Source organism: Acinonyx jubatus, chromosome C2 (genome assembly GCF_027475565.1).
Source record: "Acinonyx jubatus isolate Ajub_Pintada_27869175 chromosome C2, VMU_Ajub_asm_v1.0, whole genome shotgun sequence".
Classification (NCBI taxonomy): domain Eukaryota; kingdom Metazoa; phylum Chordata; class Mammalia; order Carnivora; family Felidae; genus Acinonyx; species Acinonyx jubatus.
In genome coordinates this window covers 44,602,974-44,625,551 of record NC_069384.1, presented here as the reverse complement: position 1 = coordinate 44,625,551, position 22,578 = coordinate 44,602,974, and the positions used below count along the sequence as shown (strand labels likewise).

Sequence of the window (22,578 nt, the reverse complement as noted above, 5' to 3'; positions counted from 1 at the left end):
GGATCACACTGCATAGAGTACTTCATATCCTTTAACTACTCCAGTCTTTTCTTAAAATTGTGTCAATAAACTTTTACACTTATGTGAGTACTTCAAACCTCAGTTTGGTATTATTCATTGTACAAACATTAACCAATGGTCTGTTCAGTGTCAGGCACCACACTATATGTGAAATAATACAGAATCCTTTATCTAAGAGACTATGCTTTTTATAAATACTTTAAAAATAATTCATTGAATAAGTAACTAATGAAATAACATTCCTGCCATTCTTTAGAAAAAAATTAGCTTAAAGGAAATCTAAAACAATTCTTCAAATTTATGCTATCTAGAAAATTTGCTTAGATGATGGGAGGGAATTATCTATAACATTCTTTCCACAGGAAGAGATTAAAGTTTTGGGATAGGCTCCTTTTGGATTTCAAGATACAGTCATTACTCATGAAATAAATATTTTTAAGTGACTACTATGTGTCCTAGACACTCTGCTAGATCTTGGACTTACAGTGTGAATGTAATAGACATAATTATGATTTTGTTATTTACATTTTAGTTGAATGGCAGATAAACACACACATAAACAATAATAAAATTTAAATTATAATAAGTGCAATTGCAAAATCAAAAGGAAAGGAGCTGAAATACACATTATCACGAGAACTAATCTGGAGAAACATTCTGAGAAACCCTCATGGACTTAGTGAGGAAGATGTCAGAGGAATGAGAATACTAAGGGTAGAAGGTTCTTTAGTCAAGAAAGATCTTAAAATAGTCATGGAACTGGAAGATAATCACTGTGGCTAGAATGCAAAAGGAAAAAGCAAGAAGTGAGGGGTTTTTTTTTTTTTTAAGTTTACTTTTGGTTTTGCTTTTTGTTTGTTTTTGTGTGTGTGTATGTTTTTAAGAGGGAGAGAGAACCAGTGGGGGAGGGGCAGAGGGAGAAGGGATAGAGGATCCAAAGCAGGCTCCGTGCTGACAGCAGACAGCCTGACGTGGGGCTTGAACTCATGAACCATAAGATCATGATCTGAGCCAAAATCAGATGCTTAACTGACTGAGACACCCAGGAGACCCAAGAAGTGAGTTTAAAGGAAGAAGAAAGGGTTGGATAACACAAAACTTCTAGGGTCATTAGAATGAGTCTGGACATTTTTCTATGTACAACAGAAACAGACTTACAGATTTAACATATGGAGGTAATGTGTTTTAAAAAAAACATTCCAGTTGCAGTGTAGGGAATAGTCTTAATAAGCATAGGGAACTTACTAGTAAGATCTGTCATACAGTGTTACAGTAGCATAACATTACTCATAAATGTGCATGACTATGTATTGGGTTTGAGATATTAAGAATTGTTATTTTATATTTTCCTTTTTGTTTTTGTTGGATCCTGATAAAAGCAACCTGATGGGTAGGGGCCTCAGCCATCTGTTTGTATATCACCTAAAGTCTGACCTAGAAATGGGGTGGTTAGCTTTTCTAAAAGGTTTCTGCATACTTTGCTTTATGCCATTTCATGTTCCAGAAAGTTGCAGAAATGTCTGCCTTCAGAAAGTAAAATATGGAAGGCATTACAAACTACAGCAAAGGGACACATGTTGCTTTTTGCCTCCAACCTAGACTTAGGCCTGGGAGATAAAGATTCATTATCATTATCATAAAAAGGTCTTCCTACAGAATGAGATATTCATATTGTTGCTCTTTTCTCTTATTTATAATGGAAAACATGAATTATTATTCACTTATATTTTCATGAATAGGAAGAATGTTATCAATTATGTTATGGGTGTCTGCAAGTATATAACTGTCCGCCTGGAGATACTTTTAAAAAAAGGCAGACACCCTTCTTACTCAAGGGCCCTCATACCAATTTGCATGACGATTAAATAGCTTTTTAATTGCTGTTAAATTATGCCAGCTAAACTGTGATTTCATGCAAATATTAAGCTGTAATGACATGCAGTGAATCATTTACTAAGATTTAAAACTTGGAACAAAGAGAGACAATTAATTCTAATCCTCAGATTCAAGCAAATTATCTGTCACTGGGCTTTTATGAATGTGGCCTGATTGCTTTGTTATCGTTTATAAATTATACAAAGATTATGTGACATTGAAAAAAAAAACCTGGTGCAATAACCCTTTTGGAGACATCTGTATAGAAAACTCTCAGGGATTTCCTTATGTTGATTTTTTTTCTTTAAAGGAAACAAGTAATTCACATAGAAGAAGAGAATTCACCCTCCAGATTGACCTCATAAGAGAAGGACAATTATTCTGATTTGCAACTAGCTGTTTTTCAAGTCCATCGTATATTAAACCTTACAATAAAACTACAATTTTACTTCTACTTGTGTATCTAGCAAGTATACTTTTAATCTTTTGCTTCAGTTTGCGTTCCCCTGTGACACATTTAAAGAATAAAGGAATTTTATTTTAATAGCAACTTATGAAACAGCCTGGTGGCAGTACGATCTATTCCCAGAAAAGCATCTGAGTCTACAGCCCCCATCTTCCTCTCAGTAGCAAAGGCCAGGTGGGCTATGATTTTTGTTTTATTTCATTTTATGTAAATTTAAAAATAGAACTGTATTTCCCAAAATATATCCTTTCAATATTTCTAGCCCCATGAGATGTCACACAAAAAATGAGCTTAGTTCTCAAATTAAGACTCCTCTGGTAGACTGATACTGAAACGAAAAATAATACAATTTGCTTTGCTTTGCTGAATCCAACATTTCTAAACATTTATTCATAGAACCTTATTTTCCAAGAAGCATCTACAGGAATACTAGCATTCTGCAGAACACTCTTAAAGGCTGACACTGAAGGACAGCAAACTTAAGGATCATATTTCAGTTACTACATCAACTGCTATAGATTTAGACATGATGATTATAATTGTAGAAATACAGTAACTCACAGATAAACATGGATCTTTTTTCAAATTGACTAAAGATTAATTAGTCATCTACGATATAGCTAGTTGTGTTTGCAGATGCATTTTCTAACCTTAAGAACAATGAAAATTTGATCCAAATAACTGAGAGTATCAAGTTATGAAAGCCTATTGTTTACTAAACTATATTTTACGAGTTAAGTTACTCCTTCGCAATAATTTAAATGTGTTTGTTAATTTTATGACTATCATGAATATAGTAGTATATGTCTCCATGGGCAAGGGAAACAAAAGCAAACGGGACTATTGGGACTCCATCAAGATAAAAAGCTCCTACACAGTGAAGGAAACAATCAACAAAACTAAGAAGCAACCTATGGAATGGGGGAAGATATTTTCAAATGACATATATGATAAAGGGTTACTATCCAAAATCTATAAAGAATTCATCAAACTCAACACACCCAAAAAACAAATAATCCAGTGAAGAAATGGGAAGAAGACATGAATAGACACTTTTCCAAAGAAGGCGTTCAATGGCTAACAGATACATGAGAAGATGCTCAATATCACTCATCATCAGGGAAATACAAACCAAAACTACAATGAAATGTCACCTCACACCTGTTAGAATGGCTAAAATTAACACAGGAAGTAAGTGTTGGCAAGGATGTGGAAAAAGGGAACCAACCCTCTTACATTATATTGGTGGGAATGCAAACTGGTGCAGCCACTCTATAATTTAATATGGAGGTTCCTCAAAAAGTTAAAAATAGAACTACCCTACAAACCAGAAACTACACTACTAGGTATTTATCCAAAGGATACAAAAATACTGATTCAAAGGGACACATGCACCCCAATGTTTATAGCAGGAGTATCAACACTAGCCAAATTCTGGAAAGAGCCCAAATGTCCACTGACTGTGGAATGCATGAAGATATATATATACGTATATATATATATATATATATATATATATATATATATGTATATATATATACGTATATATATACGTATATATATATACGTATATATATACACACACACATAAATATACACACACATATATATAAATACATAGATAGATATAGATAGATATAGATATAATAAATATATATATCACATATATATACTCACACATACACAATGAAATATTACTCAGCCATCAAAAAGAATAAAATCTTGCAATTTGCAATGATTAGGATGGAGCTAGAGCATATTATGCTAAGTGAAATAAGTCAGTCAGAGAAAGACAAATATATGATTTCACTCATATGTGGAATTTAGGAAACAAAACAGATGACTGGGGGAAAAAAGAGACAGAAAAATCATAAAACAGACTCTTAAGTATAGAGAACAAGCTGAGGGTTTCTGGGGGGTGGGGTGGGAGGATGGGTTAAATGGATATTAAGGAGGGCACTTGCTGTGATGAGCACCGGGTATTGTACGTGTACAAAATTCTACTATTGAAACTAATATTACACTGTATGTTAACTAACTAGAATTTGAATAAAAAGTAAAATAGGGGCACCTAGGTGGCTCAGTCGGTTGAGCATCTGACTTCAGCTCAGGTCATGATCTTGTGGTCCATGAGTTCGAGCCTCTCATTAGGCTCTGTGCTGACAGCTCAGATTTTGGAGCCTGCTTGGGATTCTATGTCTCCTTCTCTCTCTGCCCCTCACCTGCTCACACTCTGTCTCTCTGTCTCTCTCTCTCTCTCTCTGTAACATAAATAAACATCAAAAAAATGCATATAATAGTAGAGTCACCTAATAAATGGGGATTTCTTTATATCTATGAGTTTACAAAGGAGAGAAAAATTGTTCTATGTTAATCTATGCCAAAAATAACATTTAAAAAATATATTGAACCATCTAGAGATGTCTAGGTAAATAATTTTGCAAATGAGTAAACTGTAAAATATACTAAAGAAAGATAAACACATAGGAATAGTTCATATGAAAAAGTACATTTCTGTATTTTAATAATGTACTACAATATAGGTTGCCAGATTTGCATATGGACATAATTTAAAACTCTAAAAGCCATCTTACTCTTTGAATTATTGCTCTTAACTTTAACTTTTATCTATAGCCATATTATTAATCTAATGTCCTTCCTATATGATCTTTGGAAAATGTATTTAATAAGTGTATCTGTAAACAGAATTCTGTATTTTCCTACTCTAAGCCACTTGTGCTTAGTTTTGTGCTCTAAGTTTTGGTCACAAAATGTTTGTATATTTGGAAATAAATGGTAAGTAATCACAAACATGGAGCTTCAACCTCATTGGAGGGAAGATAAATCAATTTAGTCAGATAAAGCAATGAGGCCCAGGAAAGTACTATAATTATGTCAAGGTCATACAGTGTACTAATGGTAGGATGATCCCTAGGTCTTTTTATACTTAGATTTTTTTAACTCTACTACATGTATTCATCCTATAGGTAAAAAACACATGTGATATTAAAAGTATCTTATAGTGCTTTGCTTAGAGAGTATTGCCAAATACAAATTTTCAAAACATACAAATTAGAAATCTATTGCATTCTGATGGCAGGTTCTTGAATAATGTTATCTTATAGCATTTTTTAAATGTTTTTATTTATTTTTGAAGGAGAGAGAGAGAGCATGAGCAGGGAAGGAGAAGAGAGAGGGAGACACAGAATTCGAAGCAGGCTCCAGGCTCTAAGCTGCCAGCACAGAGCCTGATGTGGGGCTCGAACCCACAAACTGTGAGATCATGACCTGAGCCGAAGCCACATGCTCAACTGACTGAGCCACCCAGGTGCCCCGATCTTAAAGCATTTTAAAACAATTTTATATACAGAAGAGCAATTGAAAATTAAAATTTTAAGATAAATATTGCTCAAAATACAGCAGCGAGTACACTTCAAATTCTTTGTATTTCACGTATTTTCATTTTCTTCAATATGTTTGTACCTACTTCAGTAACGAAATCGACGTTCAAAATTAACACTTGCTATCCACTGAGGCACCTGGGTAGGTCAGTTGGCTGAACAGTTGACTCTTGATTTCGGTTCAGGTCATGATCTCACAGTCATGGGATCAAGCCCTGCATCAGGCTCTGTGCTGAGTGTGGAGTCTGCTTAGGATTCTCTCTCTCTCCTTCTCTCTCTGCCCCTCTCCCATGCACATTCTCTCTCTCTCTCTCTCTCTCTCTCTCTCTCAAAATAAATAAACTTACCAAAAAGAGAGAAAAAAGACTTGCTATCCATTAACATTTTCATAGTACTGTGAATGGTGACTTAGATAATTCTTTTTAGATCTCCATTACTTCTAAAACTCACAATTAAAGGAAACAAATGACAAAAATCTTATCGGCCAAATACCACTCACTTCCAGAATAAAAGCTGAACCTCTCAACCTTGTCACCACGTGTCTTCATAACCACGTCTCTTGCTCCCTTTTGCTGCATGTCAATGCTTTTGTACATGCTGTTCCTTTATGTCCTTTGTTCTGTGGAAGATTCCTACTCATCCTTCAGTTTCCAATTTAGGTGTTACCCACTTGTGGCATTTTCTTATTGGTGCTGAGGCAGAAATGAGCACTTTTATACTTTTATAGGTATGAATTTTTAAAATATAGCCAGCATCTTGAGCACTCATTTTGTTCTAAGATGTGTACTTCTTACTTCACATGATTTCATTCATCTCACAATAAACCCAAAAGGTAGTTATTCATCACCATTTATAGAAGATGTGACTAACACTTAACAAGGGTACATATTGCACTGAAATATTTGTATTACTGTGCACAAGTTTATCCTGGTCCAGCCTGATCCAAAGGCAGCATGTGCTTTTACTAAGGGGACAAATAGAATGCATGGCATTATGCAATCCTCCAATAATTATTTTTCAAATAGTGCAAATTTTGACAAATATTGGAGCATAGGAAGTTTGAGGTTATGATCTTTCCAAGATCCTGGTGTTATTGGTGAAGGATAGACTCATATAACTTGAAAATAAAGAAGTGGAAGGAAAGGACTATGTTACAGTAACTGAGATTAACTAACAAAGACCCATAAACAAAAAGGGCAGTCACCCATGTCTCTATCCATTGGGAAGGAACTTACAACTTCTCAAATTTTAAATTTGTTAAGAACTTTTAAATTCCTTAAAACACTTAAGAATTTGAAAAGTAAAAACTTGTGGCCCCAAATTTCTATGCTATAGAGCACAGATATAATTTTACCTGGGAAAAATTCCAAGAAATGGTTATCGGCCACCCTTATCAATTCAGAAAAACAAAAAAGGAAATCCATAGAATAACTAATTGTATGAATCACAGAAATGTATTATTGCTGTACAGGTCAAGAGTTAAATGGCAAAACCACATGTATGATAAAAGCACACTAAAATACAAATGAAATAATGAGAAGGCTGGCTTTGTGTCTTCTAAGTAAAATAGCATCCAGTTCCCCAATACCATAAAAAAAATTATGCACACCTACATGTAGCCTTTTCTGTGTTTGAGTCAATTATTTTTAATTAAACACTCATTAGAAATAGAAAAGAGAAATATGAAAAGACTAAGTACAGTCATAACTTGGGAGGGAAGATAAAACAATAAATGAATAGATTAAAGCAAATTAATAACCTTTCTCAAAATGCATAACACTGTGAAGATAATAATGAATGCTCCTTTTCCAATTATGGATGCTTCTTGGTAACTGGTTTGTTTTGTACAAGTAGATGATACTGAATGGTACAATATTTTCTGGATTCCAACTGTTAGAGGCCTGAGAGCAAGTGGTAACTCAATTCTCCAGCATCAGCAGAATGACCACTTAATATCTCTTTCTATAGAGGAACCTCTCCCAGGTGATTTGGTAAAAGAACCTCCACAGAAATAAAGATTAAATTATCTGCATTTAGGAAACTCTATGAAGCTCAAAAGGTATCCTACATCAGTGATCAGTACTGGGGAAACTGGGATTCATTGCATACAGGTATTTATTCCATAATGTAAGGATCATTTTAATTTTAAAAATATACCATTGCAATACATTGAGTGAATTAGAGCTATTTTCTATAGTAAGACAAGAATATAACATAGCCTTCTAGAAGTAAGAAAATCCACCTTTGCAACTTCTCCCATTCTAGTGTCTGCAAGTTGTGCTTCCTACATTGTGCTTACAATGAGCCACCTGAACAATTAGTTGCACTTTTGTATTTCACTTGTGAGGTGGAAAAGCAAGGAACCAGAATCGTTTTCTCCATGCAAAACATGCTTAGGAAAAAGAGAAGAAGAAAACTAAAAGATATGGGAAAAATAAAGAGAAAGCAAGCACAGTGGGGGTCCCTGGGTGCGAAATCCTGTACCCACCCAGAAGTAGGGGACATGAGTCGGGCAGCACAAATGAAGAACACCTGTTGCATCTCAACACACTACTTGTTCTACTCAAAATAAGAATGAGAGATAATTACTTAAAAAAATTTTTTTAATGTTTATTTTCGAGAGAGAGGGAGCATGAACAGGGGAGGGGCAAAGAGAGAGACATACACACACACACAGAATCTGAAGCAGGCTCCAGGATCTGAGCTGTCAGCACAGAGCCCGATGCGGGGCTGGAACTCACAAACTGCGAGATCATGACCTGAGCCGAAGTCAGATGCTTAACCAACTGAGCCACCCTGGCGCACCGAGAGATAATTACTTTTTAAAGTTGCAGATTATTCCAGCAATAAAGAAGCGATTTTACAATATTAGCCTTATAGAAAAAGTAAATTCAACTTTTTTAAGTTTATGTCAATCCTCATCACTGTATGTCAAAATACAAAGACGCAAAACCATGGAGTTTGCCTTTATACTAAGAATGAAGTTTGAAAAAACTGTGTTTCTCCTAAGATACTTGATTCATATTTAGAAGACGAAAAAAACAGAGAAATCCTTAATGATGTCCATTAGAATTACCCATATATATATATATATATATATATATATATATATATACACATATGATTTACATTTTACGTTTTGAACCTTTCTAAATGGGTAACACAAATGTTTGCTGAATGTGTTAATCTTCCAGCATCTGTTTGGAAGCTTTTAAAAAATCCTATTGATTTAAACACAAGAGAAACAGCAAAGTAAAAATGCTATGACAGTGTAATTATATTTTGTCTAACTTTTCATGCAACCATGTATTAGACCCTCACTTCATTTCTCTTGACTCCTTCATGCTCTCTGCCTTTCCTGCTGGACAAGTACTTTCTTGGTAATTCTTATTTTCCTTATTTTCCTTTGTGTCTTTAACCTCAGTGAGTACTTTTCCCTTCTGGCCTAGAAAAGCCTTAGATGGTTATTTTGATAACAGATTTCTTGGCAGGCAGCTGCGTCTCCTGTGCTCTCAACTGCTCTCAAGGCAGCCCTAATTGACCAAGATCTGACATGAAGAAGTGTCCTCCACAGTTCATCCTTCAAAGTACAGAATATACATTAATTAGTCACCTGGGAAATAAAGTTAAGGGTTTATGAAGTAGATTAAAAATTCAGAGAAAACATTTTGGTATTTCATTTTAAATTTCTTATTCACAATTTCTTTTATGTATTTTGTAGTTCAAGCAAAAACGACATAAGGAGTTTTTAAAAATCAAGAAGGCCTAAGCTTGCAAGTATGTTGCTGATATAACTGGTTAGTAGGGCTGTTTGAGAGATCCTAATATAGTTAAAATTAGAGAGGCAGAGGAGCACCTGGGTGGCTCAGTCTGTTAAGCTTCTGACTTCAGCTCAGGTCATGATCTCGTGGCTCGGCTAGTGAGTTTGAACCCTGCGTTGGGCTCTGTGCTGACAAGTCAGAGCCTGGAGCCTGCTTCAGATTCTGTGTCTCCCTCTCTCTCTGCCCCTCCCCTGCTTGTGCTCACGTGCTCTCTCTCTCTCTCTCTCTCTCTCTCTCTCTCTCTCTCTTGCAAGAATAAATAAACATTAAAAAAAAATAGAGATGGAGAAAAACAGGCCAGGGCAGGATTTTTAATGTCCTTGGATTGACTTACAATTTGGCAAATGGAGGTTGGGCTTTGAAAGACCATAGGAGAAAGTGGTAATACAATCAAGGTTTATTTTTGTTTCTAATAGTTTGGAATATTTGGAGGTATAGAAGGCTAAAGGAAGGGGACTAGCCAGGATATTATTAAATTAGCCCAAGGGTGAGTTGAAGCCCTCAACTAAAAGGATACGGCCAGGAACTAACAGGAAGGAATGGACTGAAGAAATGCTAAGAGGCAGAACTGATAGTACTTGTGTCTACAATATTAATAGGACATATGAGAGTCTGGGCAAGAATTATGATTCCAAGCTTTCTGGTTTAGATGCATGGACAGATGAGGATTCCCCAGGACAAGGACATAAAGCTGGGGTGGATGAGAAGGCTGAGAGACAAAGCAGTCAACTGACTTTTGCAGGTTGAGCTTGAAATTATTAGTCTACTCCTTCAACAAACAAATGAATTCTAAATAAATTTTAGAACCTAGTGCCTAGTGCCTACATACTATTATTAGTGCTGGAGAACAGGAGAGAAAGAACATCCATGATCTCATGGGTCTTATAGTCTAGTGGGGCTAGAATAACAATAAACAAAGAAGGAAATGCACAAATAAATCAGAAATTTCAAAGACTTTTATAATCCATAAAAAATAAAAAGTCACAGGGGAGCCTGGGTGGCTCAGTTGGTTAAGCATCTGACTCTTGATTTTGGCTCAGGTCATGATCTCGTGGTTCATAAGTTCAAGCCCCACATCGAGCTCTGGGCTGATGGTACAGAATCTGCTTGGGATTCTCCTTCTCCCTCTCTTTCTGTCCCTCCCACATGCTTTCTCTCTCTCTCTCTCTCTCTCTCTCTCTCTCTCTCTCTCTCACACACAAAAAAAAATAATTTTTTTTAATCTTTAAAAAAAAGTGACACTAAAAAGAGTACTGGGAGGAATTCTATTTTTGAACGGTTGGTCAGGAAGTGCTTGTCCTAAGAGCTGGTATTTGAGCCTGAATGGCAAAAAGAAAACAGCCATAAGAAGACTTTGAGGGAGAGTATTTCAAGTAAAAGAAACTGCTGGCACCAAGGATGAGAACAAGCTCAGAATCTTGGACCATGAGATCAATAACCAAAGGGAATATGGTATTATGTAAGGTCAGACATTTGGGCAGGTTTCTATAGGACATATAGGTTGTCAAATCCCACAATTAGTTCGCTAGACAACTTTGGACTTAGGAGAAAAGACTAGGATATGAATAAAAATATAGGCACCATCCATTTAAAGGTAGTATTTGAAGTCATGAGAATGAGCACATTGAAAAGATAAGAAAGCAAATAAAGGAACATGAGGAAAATTAATATTTAACAGGTAAGGAAAAGAAGAGAAACTATCAATGGTGACAAAGACAATGGTGAGAAAATTAGAAGGGTGAACAGGTCCTAGAATGAAAGGAAACAGAGAGTTTCAAACAACAGAGTTAAATACCATGAATAGCAGGACAAAAACATTACTTAAACAAAATGGCAAAGATAATTGGTGAATTTTTCTTACATATTTTACATGAAGTGGTAGGGAAAAAATCTAATTGCTCTCCTAGAGTGAAGAGCAAAAATCTTAATACAGTAGAGTAAAAAGCAAATAAAAAATGGAGAAGTAACCATAGCCAATAAAGCCTGCTTTAACAAGATTATATTTTTTGTGGAGAAAAAATTTTAGACTTGGAGTATTCTTTTAATGATAGAAATTCAAATATAGGTTGTGAGGAAGGAGTTAGTGGAAACTAAATGGCAAAGAAGGAAACTACAATAGCCATGTCCAATAGGTTGAGGATCAGGTCACTCTTCTGCCCACCACCATTGGAAGAATTAACTTTGAATATAAGGCATCATTTTTTTTCATTGTAACCACTTGTTTATGGGGACACCACTTCAAAGAAGATAGATGGATGATGAAAAGCATATGAAAAGGTGCTCCACATTACATGTCAACAGGGAAAAAATACAAATTAAAACAACAATGAGATTCTACTATACACCTATTAGAAATGGTCAAAGTCCAGAATGCTGACATCACCAAATGATGGCAAGGATGTGGAGCATCAGGAACTCTCATTCTTTATTGGTAGGAATACAAAATGGTAGTTTGGTAGTTTCTTAACAAAATTAAACATACTCCTACCATATAACCCAGCAATCACACTCCTTAGTATCTACCCTAAAGTGAAAACTTATGTCCACACAAAAACCTCCACATGCACATTTACATCAGCTTATTCATAACTGTCAAAACTGGGAAGCAACCAAGTTGTCCTGCAGGAAGTAAATAAGTAAGTAAACTATGTCACATCCAGACAATGGAATATTATTCAGCACTAAAAAGAAATGAGCTATCTGGCCATGGAAGACATGGAGGAATCTTAAATGCATATTACTAAGTGAAAGAAGCCATACTGTATGATTCCAACTATATGACATTCTGGAAAAGGCAAAAGGTATGGAGACAGTAAAAAGATAAGTGGTATCCAGAAGTTAGGGGGTAGAAGGTATGGATAGGTGGGGCACGGAGGTGTTTTAGGGCATTGAAAATAGTCTGTAAGATACTTCAATGATGGATACATGCCCTTACACATTTTCCAAACCCATGGAATGTATGACACCAAGAGTGAACTCTAATGTAAACTGTAGACTTTACGTGATTAGGATATGTCAATGTAGGTTCATCAATTGTAGAAATGTACCATTTTGGTAGAAGATGCTGATAATAGGGAATGCTATGCATATCTAGGAGCAGGGAAATTTATGGGAAATTTCTACATTTTCTCTTAGTTTTGTTGTGAATCTCAAACTGCTCTAAAAGAACAAAATCTTAATACAACTTTTTATGTGAATAAATCTTACATATGATGTGTCTCAAGATTATGAAATAAAAAGATACCTATCTCTACATTGAAAATGCAAAGAAATCATAAAAACTCTTAATGGTGAAATTACATTTTTAAGGGTTGCTGTTACAGTTTTGATGATGGCACTAAGGAGCAGTGGAAGACTTCTTACAGTCCTTAAAATCATATCAATTATATGATCACATACTATACCTATATATAAAATCTTTCCCTAGTAGGCCATTTACTAGCCAAATGTCCTGGTTTATCATTTCCAACATTTCAGTCCTTCACTTTCTTTTAAACTCATACATTTAAAATCTCTATGCCTCTGATACTAAGGGAAAATATGCCTCCTTTTAAATCCCTAAAAAATTCTCTGAATGCAGTTTCAAATGCTAAGACTGACAAAAATCCCAGAAAGTGATGGCACTGACTGCTTAACTAACCCAAATTCTGCCCTTTAGATAATACACTACTGGAACAAAGGTGATAAAGAATGTCTAATTCATAGATACATGATATAGCAGTTAAGAAAGCAAGTATCTATTAAAGTGTGGCTATTGTTTGTGATTAATGAAAGATAGGAAAGGCTGATTGCTTGATTCTTGGCCTCAAATGTTCTAGATCTCAGTGAACTTATCCTGGTCCTCTTAAGTCTGATTTTCAATGACCTCCTGCCTTGTCATTTTCTGATTTTTCTTCCCTAACAATCTAAGTTTATGATATTTAGGAGTAATGATACTTTGGAGTTTATGCTCCTTACCTTTTCTGTATATATTGTAATAACTGTTAGGGTCTCTCACCCTAGTCAGACTGTATTTCAGAAAACCTGACTATTAGATAGGCAATGGAGGTACAGGACTTAATGTATTTTGTGAAAAGGTCAAGAATTCAGTATATACATATTTTCAGTTTGTAGGAATGCAGATGATGGAATCCATAAGCCTAGTATAGTAGTATCAACCATAAACTGTGTAATAGTTTGAATACTAGCTGATCAAAACCTATTTCAAAATGAACTGTAAAAGAACAGCTTTCTGTGCTAAACAAACATGTATGTAGCACCTACTATGTGCTAGGTATTGTTCTTAGCACTTTTCAGCTATTAACTTATTTAATCATTGTAACTACAGAATGAGTTACATACTGTTATTAATAACAGTACTGTTATTATCACTATGCATGAGATAACTGAGGCGAAGAGAATTTGCCCAAGGTTACATAGTCATAATGTACCAACACCGAGAATCATGCACAGATAATTTGACTCAAAGATGGTGAGCTTAAATACACTATGCTAAGTCTTTGTTATAACATCACACAGAAGTCCTTAAGGAAGTAACACAGAGAAGCCTTGAGAGGGGAGCCTCCTAGGGCTTGACTAGGGAGATCTGACTAAAGCTTTCACCTCTTTTAGGAGGGTCTTCTCTTTCAATTTTTGATGCCAACCTCTATGCCATTCTCTAAAACTCTGCCCAACAATAACCGGTATCAAACCTTTCTCTGCTTCCGCTTGGATAGCTGTGACTAGCATTGTCACAATGAGCGCCGGGTGATGTATGACATTGTGGAATCACTATATTGCACCCCTAAAACTAATGTAACACTGTATGTTAACTATACTGGAATTAAAATGAAATGAAATGAAATGAAATGAAATGAAATGAAATGAAATGAAATGAAATGAAATAAAATAAAATAAATCCATCATGAACAAGACATTAATAAAGATGGCAAAAGATCAGACAATTACAGTTCCCTGGCAAATGATATCTACTGATTAAAATGAAATTAAAACATACAAAAGATAAAAAAAGAAAAACATATAAACATAATTTATATACCAAGGATAAAAAAGGAAATATCTTTAAAAGAAATAACCCTTAAAAACATAAATACAAAGCTGATAAATACACATCTCTGATTCAATGACTGACTTGTTTATCAGCTTCATAGACCATGTTGCATCCAATATTTATTTCTTTAACCAGACTCTGACTCCAAAGAACTGCAAGTCTACCCTGCTACCTTACTGAAGGGTATTCCTTCAATTTGTCAATTGTCTATTTATGGCCTCCTAAGAATAAAAAGAAAAATTATCCTCTATCACTCACCTACAAAGTTCCACCCAGTTTCCAATACAGGTTTTGAGAAATACTTGCCTAGCAGTACTGTACCCATATGAAATACCACCATTTACCTAGGTTGAAGTATACTGTCCACAATATAATAATATACAGTAACCATGCAAGGAGGTTTTTTGTGTATAGTAACAGCAAGATTTTCCTACTAAAAACTATTTCCATAATTAGATAAGAAAAATATATTTTGAATTTTCCTCTTCCTATTTATTAAGTTAAAATATATTCCAATGAAAAAATGCCAAGTAGTAATCTCCCAGGCTACAATTTTCTGAAGAAAATGGTCACTCAGTATTCACAATCAGAAGGCAAAATTTACATCTGCTAATGAATGTGTTACATTTTTATTAAATGGGTTCTATACAAATATTTTATATTAAAGTCTGTACTAATGAAGATAAATCTACAAACTGCATCAGTTAAAAGAAATGGGACATCACCATCATCTCTAAGGGATATTTAACATTATATAATTCTCAATCTATTTTTGCCTTTATGGAATTGCATAAGATAAGCAATAGTTTGGCACCAATTCATCAAACAGAAGGGCAAATTTTCACTATAATATCTTATTTATGTATTTAACAAGACTTTTATAGCTATCTAAGAGGTGACATTTTACTTTTGCATAGCTTAGCAATGCATTAATAGGCTTCATTTTACTTTTTAAATGTAAACTATATTTCACAATACTTTATAATAAAAGAGTACAAATAATTTAAAACTCTCAGTGCATGCATTAAAATAACCTTCACATTTAAATTTAATATTCTATTGGTTTCAACCCCAAAACTGGAGAGAATGTGAGAGGTGAAATGTGGACAAACCAAAAAATACCTTCCCTTAAAGACAAATGTCAAGGAAAACTAGAACTTTTCTGCAAAACAATAGCACAATGACTTTAAAAGTTCTGTCTGAAAGCCCCACCGCTCCCCAACACACATAGTAAACTTGATGGTCCTAAATTGATGTGCCTTAAAATGGATAAGGGTGAAGCAAAGAACAAGTTTTGCTTATAAATTCTTGGGTAGCCTTAAACTGCTTTAACCTCCTAAGGACAGACTAAGGTTTGGGAAAATTTTCAGGGTCTCAGACCAGCACTGGGATTTGCAGGTCATGGGTCAACGTGAATTCTGAGGAATAAACACTTTCTTTGCAGGCAGATGAAAAGCAGTTATGCTGAGAAGAAAGAGAAACTTTCTTCTTCATTGCTATCAAAGACAAAAAACACTGTTGCTACAGGATTTTGTATATCTTTTTAAAAAACAAGTTAGAATAAAGGGACCAAAAGGGTTGAAAACAGGATTTCCAAATGCAAAATGTGTAGACTTACTGGTACATGCCATGGAAGGTGGGTCTTTTTCAGCTCGGAAGTAACCTTTTTCACACTGACAGACAGAAGTTGCTTCCATGTAAGTTAAACTGTGTGGAGGGCACTTAGAACATTTTGTGTTCCCAGCAAATGCTTTATAGAATCCTGGTCTGCAAGCTGTAAAAACAGGAAAAATAATTTTTGTTATTATTTCTAGAGTTCATTTGCACATGTACAACATACTTTAATTTATACACACTTTAATCTCAGAGTTCTGGGTCACACATATACAGAAGAGTCAATATATGGTAACATTTAATGAAATTAGTTATTCAAAATTAGTAATATAATGGTAACTTCACATTTCAGCTCAGGATGCTAATTTTAGAAAGCATACCTGAAACAAACATATACAAAATAAATTGTCTACCAGAGCATAGGGATGCCCTTAAACTGGCAGTAAGGGAAATGATTTTGTGTAGTTCTCGGAGATAGCACTAAATAACATTGAATCACACTGTTTAAAATGTATTTGTATTCTGTTTCTTCTTCAGTCCTGAGTACTAAAGGAAAAAGTCCTAGTGTGGTGCTGGTATATCTTAACACGTGCCCTATCGGTTCCTTTTATTTTTTTAACAAAAGGAAAGCTGGCCTTATGTTCAGAGTTTAGCAAGATCTACCTATAGTTTGATAACATTGTTTTATTTTTATCATGTTTGTTTTTATTTTTTTTAATGTTTATTTATTTTTGAGACAGAAAGACACAGCATGAGCAGGTAAGGGGCAGAGAGAGAGGGAGGCACAGAATGTGAAGCAGGCTCCAGGCTCTGAGCTGTCAGCACAGAGCCCGATGTGGGGCTCGAACCCACGAACTGTGAGATCATGACCTGAGCCGAAGTCAGACGCTTAACTGACTGAGCCACCCAGGCGCCCCATGTTTGTTTTTATTTTTTATGAGAAAATTTTTTTCTGTTTATTATACTGAAATACATTCATTTAAAAATTTTGAACTAATTTCGAAAGTAGGTAGACAAAATATTAAGTAAATAAAGTATATGTACTATACACATATGGCAAGAACCATGAAAATGCAACCAAATGAGTAAATTAAAAAAATTTTTTTACATTTATTTATTATTGAGAGACAGAGAGAGACAGAGCACAAGCAGGGGAGGGGCCGAGAGACGGGGAGACACAGAATGTGAAGCAGGCTCGAGGCTCCAAGCTGTCAGCACAGAGCCCAATGTGGGACTCGAACTCACGGACTGTGAGATCATGACCTGAGCTAAAGTCAGACGCTCAACTGACTGAGCCACCCAGGTGCCCCCAAATAAGTAAATTAAAAAAAAAATCACTATGTGATGAAATGTTTTATTGGACCTCATTTGCTCTTTGCTTATTACATCCACGTTGTCGTTTACAGTGTACATGTTCACAGGAATGGAGGCTCTAAAAAAAGGATTCTATGCTAGGTATGCAGACAAGGTCCTGAAGGAGGAGCGGGTAGTCTTAGTTGTTTCTGGTCTCAAACAAACCACGGCTGATTAGTTTCTAAATTAACACTGTTAGGGGCACCTGGGTGGTTCAGTCGGTTGAGCCTCCAGCTTAGGCTCAGGTCATGACATTGCGGTTTATGAGTTCAAGCCCCACATCGGGCTCTCTGCTGTCAGCACAGAGTCCCTTCGGATCTTCTGTACCCCTCTCTCTGCCCCTTCCCTGCTTGTGATCTTTCAAAATTAAACATTAAAATATTTATATATAAACACTGCTAAACAAAATAAAGTAAGAATAATGTATTATGTGTTTTAAAAATGTTTTAAAACTTTTCTTAATCCAATTCATTTTCACAAAATCCTCTTTTTAGAAATACACAAGAATCTTAACAATAATCTCTTAATAAGGTTTCCGCTTATATTTTCAGGAGAGAAAGAAAAAAATGCCACTTATTTTTTTTAGGTAAATTTAATGAATCCCCCCAAAATAACTATATGTCTTTCTCTAGGTACATTTTGATGAATATTCCTACAGATCTAAATGACTGCAATTCAACTTATACCAGTAGTATACTATGCACCAGTGACCCATCCTCTAGGAGGGCATAAACCACAAGATGTGCATGTACATGCACACACACACGCATTTGCTGTAAATGGATTATTTTGGATAGTTAATGTTTCCTTTTATAATAACATTTATCATAAATTACCTAGCAATTCAATAGAAGTAAAATGATCAATTCTGTACAGTAAAATCACTATTAAAAATTTGGTTATTCACTATCAATGAAGCTCTAAGTGGTGATACATAATAAATATCAACCACAGTCTATTCTCTAACTAGCTGATAAATTAATACTATGTCACTAATCAATAAAAACACCGTATCATTAAAATATTTCTCTAAGCCTGTCAAAATTTAGACTATGTAAATAATATATAATTAACCCTGGATCCAGCTTGAGGGTTAACCATCCTGTTACCTCTTTCGTTTTTTATTTCTTTTGAGAGAGAGAGAGAGAGAGGAGAGAGAATGAGGAAGGGCACATATGAGCGGGGGAGGAATAGAGAGAAGGAAAGAGAGAGAATCCCAAGCAGGTTCAATGCTATCAGGGCAGAGCTCCATGCTGGGCTCGAACTCACAAACTGTGAAATCATGACCTGAGCCAAAACCAGAGCCAGGTGCCTAACCAACTGAGCCATCCAGGGGCGCCTCTGTTACTCTTTTCAACAGCACCATGACATGTACTTGTGTAATGGCTGAAGGCTCTAAAGGACAGACTGGTAACACTGATTATCATAAAGTAGGTGTTCAATACATTTTCTTTTTTTTTTGCACTGAACTGAACAGAGTGTGAGTACTCTGTTAACTGAGTCTGCAGGAGCAGACGATTATGCATTTCTTAGTGCATGTTCTGATCATAGTATAATTCATCTTACCAAAAATTTAGGGTTTTGTTTTTTGTTTTTTTGCTTTACTGTAAGAGATGGAAGAAGTGAGTAAAGATATAGAAAGTGATTCAACTGCAGCTCAAAACTAATTATTCTAATACCTCCAGATGAGCTGCCTATAAAACAAAACAAATCTTTTACATTTGAAATTATTATCCACATGAAGTTGAAAATTTTATCACCACAAAAAATACAAATACAAGTTGGATTTTGGTACTGCCACTCTCAAACTTATCTCTCATTTGAATACACATAAAAATTTCCTTTAAAAATTTTAAAACGTTGAACTTATAAAAACACATTTGAATTATTAAAATATTACTCACCTTAATATTAAGGTTTCATATAATATTTCATTTAAAAACAATGGATAATGCTGTTAAAAATGTTAGAAAGCCATTGTTCTAGGTAGTCACATTCTCTTTATGTAGTACGCAGTAATGGCACACAACATATACTTCTCTTTTAGCTTGAATCATATTAGATTATAACTACTTTGTGACGTTTATCACCTCAATTTCTTGTAACTGCCACAAGCCAGACATGGGCATATATCCATAATGCTTAGCATATTTCAAGTATATATTTAGTTTTTACAGAGGTTTGAAAAATTTAATGAGTAAATGAATAAATAATTCACTAATGTCTAGTATGAAATTACTAGAACTCTAAATGTAATAAACATTCTATATATTCATTGAGTTAGTGATTCTAGATTTTGTTTGTATTTCTGTTACAAATGAAATATCAGTACCTAAGTCTTAAGAACTTTTAAATTGTTTTCTTTTTCTCTATCACTTTTTAATTTATCTACTTATAGGGAATGTAAAATTCATTTCCAAAAACAAACTACTGTAGATAAGAGTATTTTCCAATGTATGTCAGTACTGCATGTGTTTGATATTTCTATTAATTTGTAAGAGCTGTTTATTAGCAATATTACAGTTATATTTATTGTTTTTATGTACATTTTTCTATCCATTTTATGACTTTTGCATAAAAAGAAAGATAATAATCCCAAAAATTATAGCATCAAGAACAATGAAATACGTTGGAATAAATTCAACCAAGACGTGAAATATGTATATGGTGAAAATTACAAAACTTTGATGAAAGAAACTGAAGAAGACACAAATGAAAAGATATTCCATGTTCATGGATCAGAAGAATTAATTGTTAAAATGTCCATACTACCCAAAGTCATTTATGTATTCAATGCAAGTCCTATCAAAATTCTAATGACATTTTCCACAGATACAGAAAAAAAATTCCTAAAATCTGTATGGAACGACAACAATCACAACAACAAACCCTCCAACAGCCAAAGCAATTTGGAAACCAACCAACAAACAAACAAAACTGGAGGCATCACACTCCCTGATTCCAAACTATAATGAAAGCTATAGTCATCAAAGCAGTAAGTTACTGGCATAAGAATACAAACAGACCAATGGAACAGAACAGAGAGACCAGAAATAAATTCTTTCATATATGGTCAACTAATCTTTAACAAGGGAACCAAGAATATGCAATAGGGAAAGGATAGTATTTTCAATAAATTGTATTGGGAAAACTAGAAACCACAAAGAGAAGAATGAAATTGGATCCCTATCTTGCACCACTCACAAAAATTAACTTGAAATAGCTTAAAGATATATTAAATATAAGACCTGGAACTATAAAACTCCTAGAAGAAATAATAGGGAAAAGCTCCCTGATGTTGGTTTTAGCAAAGATTTTTTGGATAGGACAACAAAAGCAGAAGCAACAAAAGTAAAAATCAACAAATAGGACTACATTAAACTTAAATGCTTCTGCACACCAAAAGAAACAAGCAACAAAATGAAAAGGCAAACCATCTATTTGATAAGATGTTAATATTCAAAATTTATAAAGAATACATGCAACTCAACAACAAAAAAGTAATTGGATTAAAAAATGACTATAGGAACTGAATAGACATTTCCCCCAAAAAGACATCCAAATGGCCAACAGACACATGAAAAGATGCTCAACATCATTAACCACCAGAAAAACACAAATCAAAACCATAATGAGATATTACTTCATATTTGCTAGAATGGCTATTATCAAAGAGACAAAAAAATAACAAGTGTTAGTGAGGCTGTGGAGAAAAAGGAACTCTTCTGCATTGTTGATGGGAACATAAATTATTTAAGCCACTATGGGAAACAGTATAGTTTCTCAAAAAATGAATAGAATTACCATATGATGCAGTAATCCCACTTCTGAGTATTTATCCAAAGGAAATGAAAACAGGGTATCAAAAAGATAACTGCACTCTCGTATTTATTGCAGCATTATTCACAACAGCCAAGATACAGAAACAACCTAAGTGCTTTCCAACAGATGAATGGATAAAGAAGTTCTATAATGATTCTATTTTTTAGTTTCCTTCCATAATATTATAACCTTATTATGTAAATCTGAATTTCTTGTACTACTGCATTCATCTCATCTGCTTGCCTCTGCTTTCTCCTTGCTCAAATCTGTGCCATAGTTACTACCAGTTACATTACTAAATCGTAGAGATGACCATGCTGCTGTCTATTGTCAAAAAAGTAGGAGTTGGCAAACATTGCCCTTTGGCCAAATCTGTCCTAGCCCTTGGTTTGGTAAATCTTGTGAGCTAAGAATAGCTTATGGATTTTTAAATGATTACATAGGTACATGGTAACATTGGTTTTGACTCTTGGCCTGCAAAGCCTAAAATGTATACCACCTGGCCCTTTACGGAACATGTTTGTTAACACCTGGTCTCTAGCATAAAGTCCAAACTCAGTTTAGCATTTAAATTGCTTCAGAGTTGAGCTCACACCTGTTTTTCCAAACTCAACTTCCACTGTTACATAAATTTTAGACTTCTTCTCCCCACACACACCATATTATTTTTAACAGTTTTATTATGGTGTACTTGACATGAAAAAAACCTGCAGGTACATGTAAAGGGAACAAATGGATGAATTTTGACTTATGTATACAACTATGAATATTTAACTGCAACCAAGATAGTGAACATATACATTCAACTCCAAAAGTTTCCTTGCATCCCTTTATTTTCACCTATTTGCATTTTTATACTTATTTTATTTATTTTAAAGATTTTGTTATTAAGTAATCTCTATACCCAACGTGGGTCCCAAACTTAAAACCCCAAGGATCAAGAGTCACATGTTCTACTGACTGAGCCAGCCAGGTGCCCTGGATTTTTATATTTAAAGTATATGTCCTGCAGGTAGCACTTTTCTGGGTCATGCGTTTTTGTTTTTTTTTTTTAATTCTAATCTGACAACTTCTTTCTTTTAATTGAGATGTTTAGTGTATTTACATTTAATGTAGTTACTGACATTACTAGATTTAAGTCTATCTTGCTACTTT

General features: G+C 34.6%; 1 protein-coding gene across 7 annotated transcripts in view; it reads right to left on the bottom strand.

Annotated features, from left to right (window-relative positions):
* EPHA6 (EPH receptor A6) overlaps nucleotides 1-22,578 on the bottom strand; it is an 856,998-nt gene that overhangs the window by 471,139 nt on the left and 363,281 nt on the right. For all 7 annotated transcript variants that reach the window (XM_027077585.2, XM_027077587.2, XM_027077586.2 and 4 more), the window contains one exon: nucleotides 16,253-16,408. In XM_027077585.2, the coding sequence (XP_026933386.1) occupies nucleotides 16,253-16,408 (156 nt within the window). The remainder of the gene's footprint in view (nucleotides 1-16,252; nucleotides 16,409-22,578) is intronic.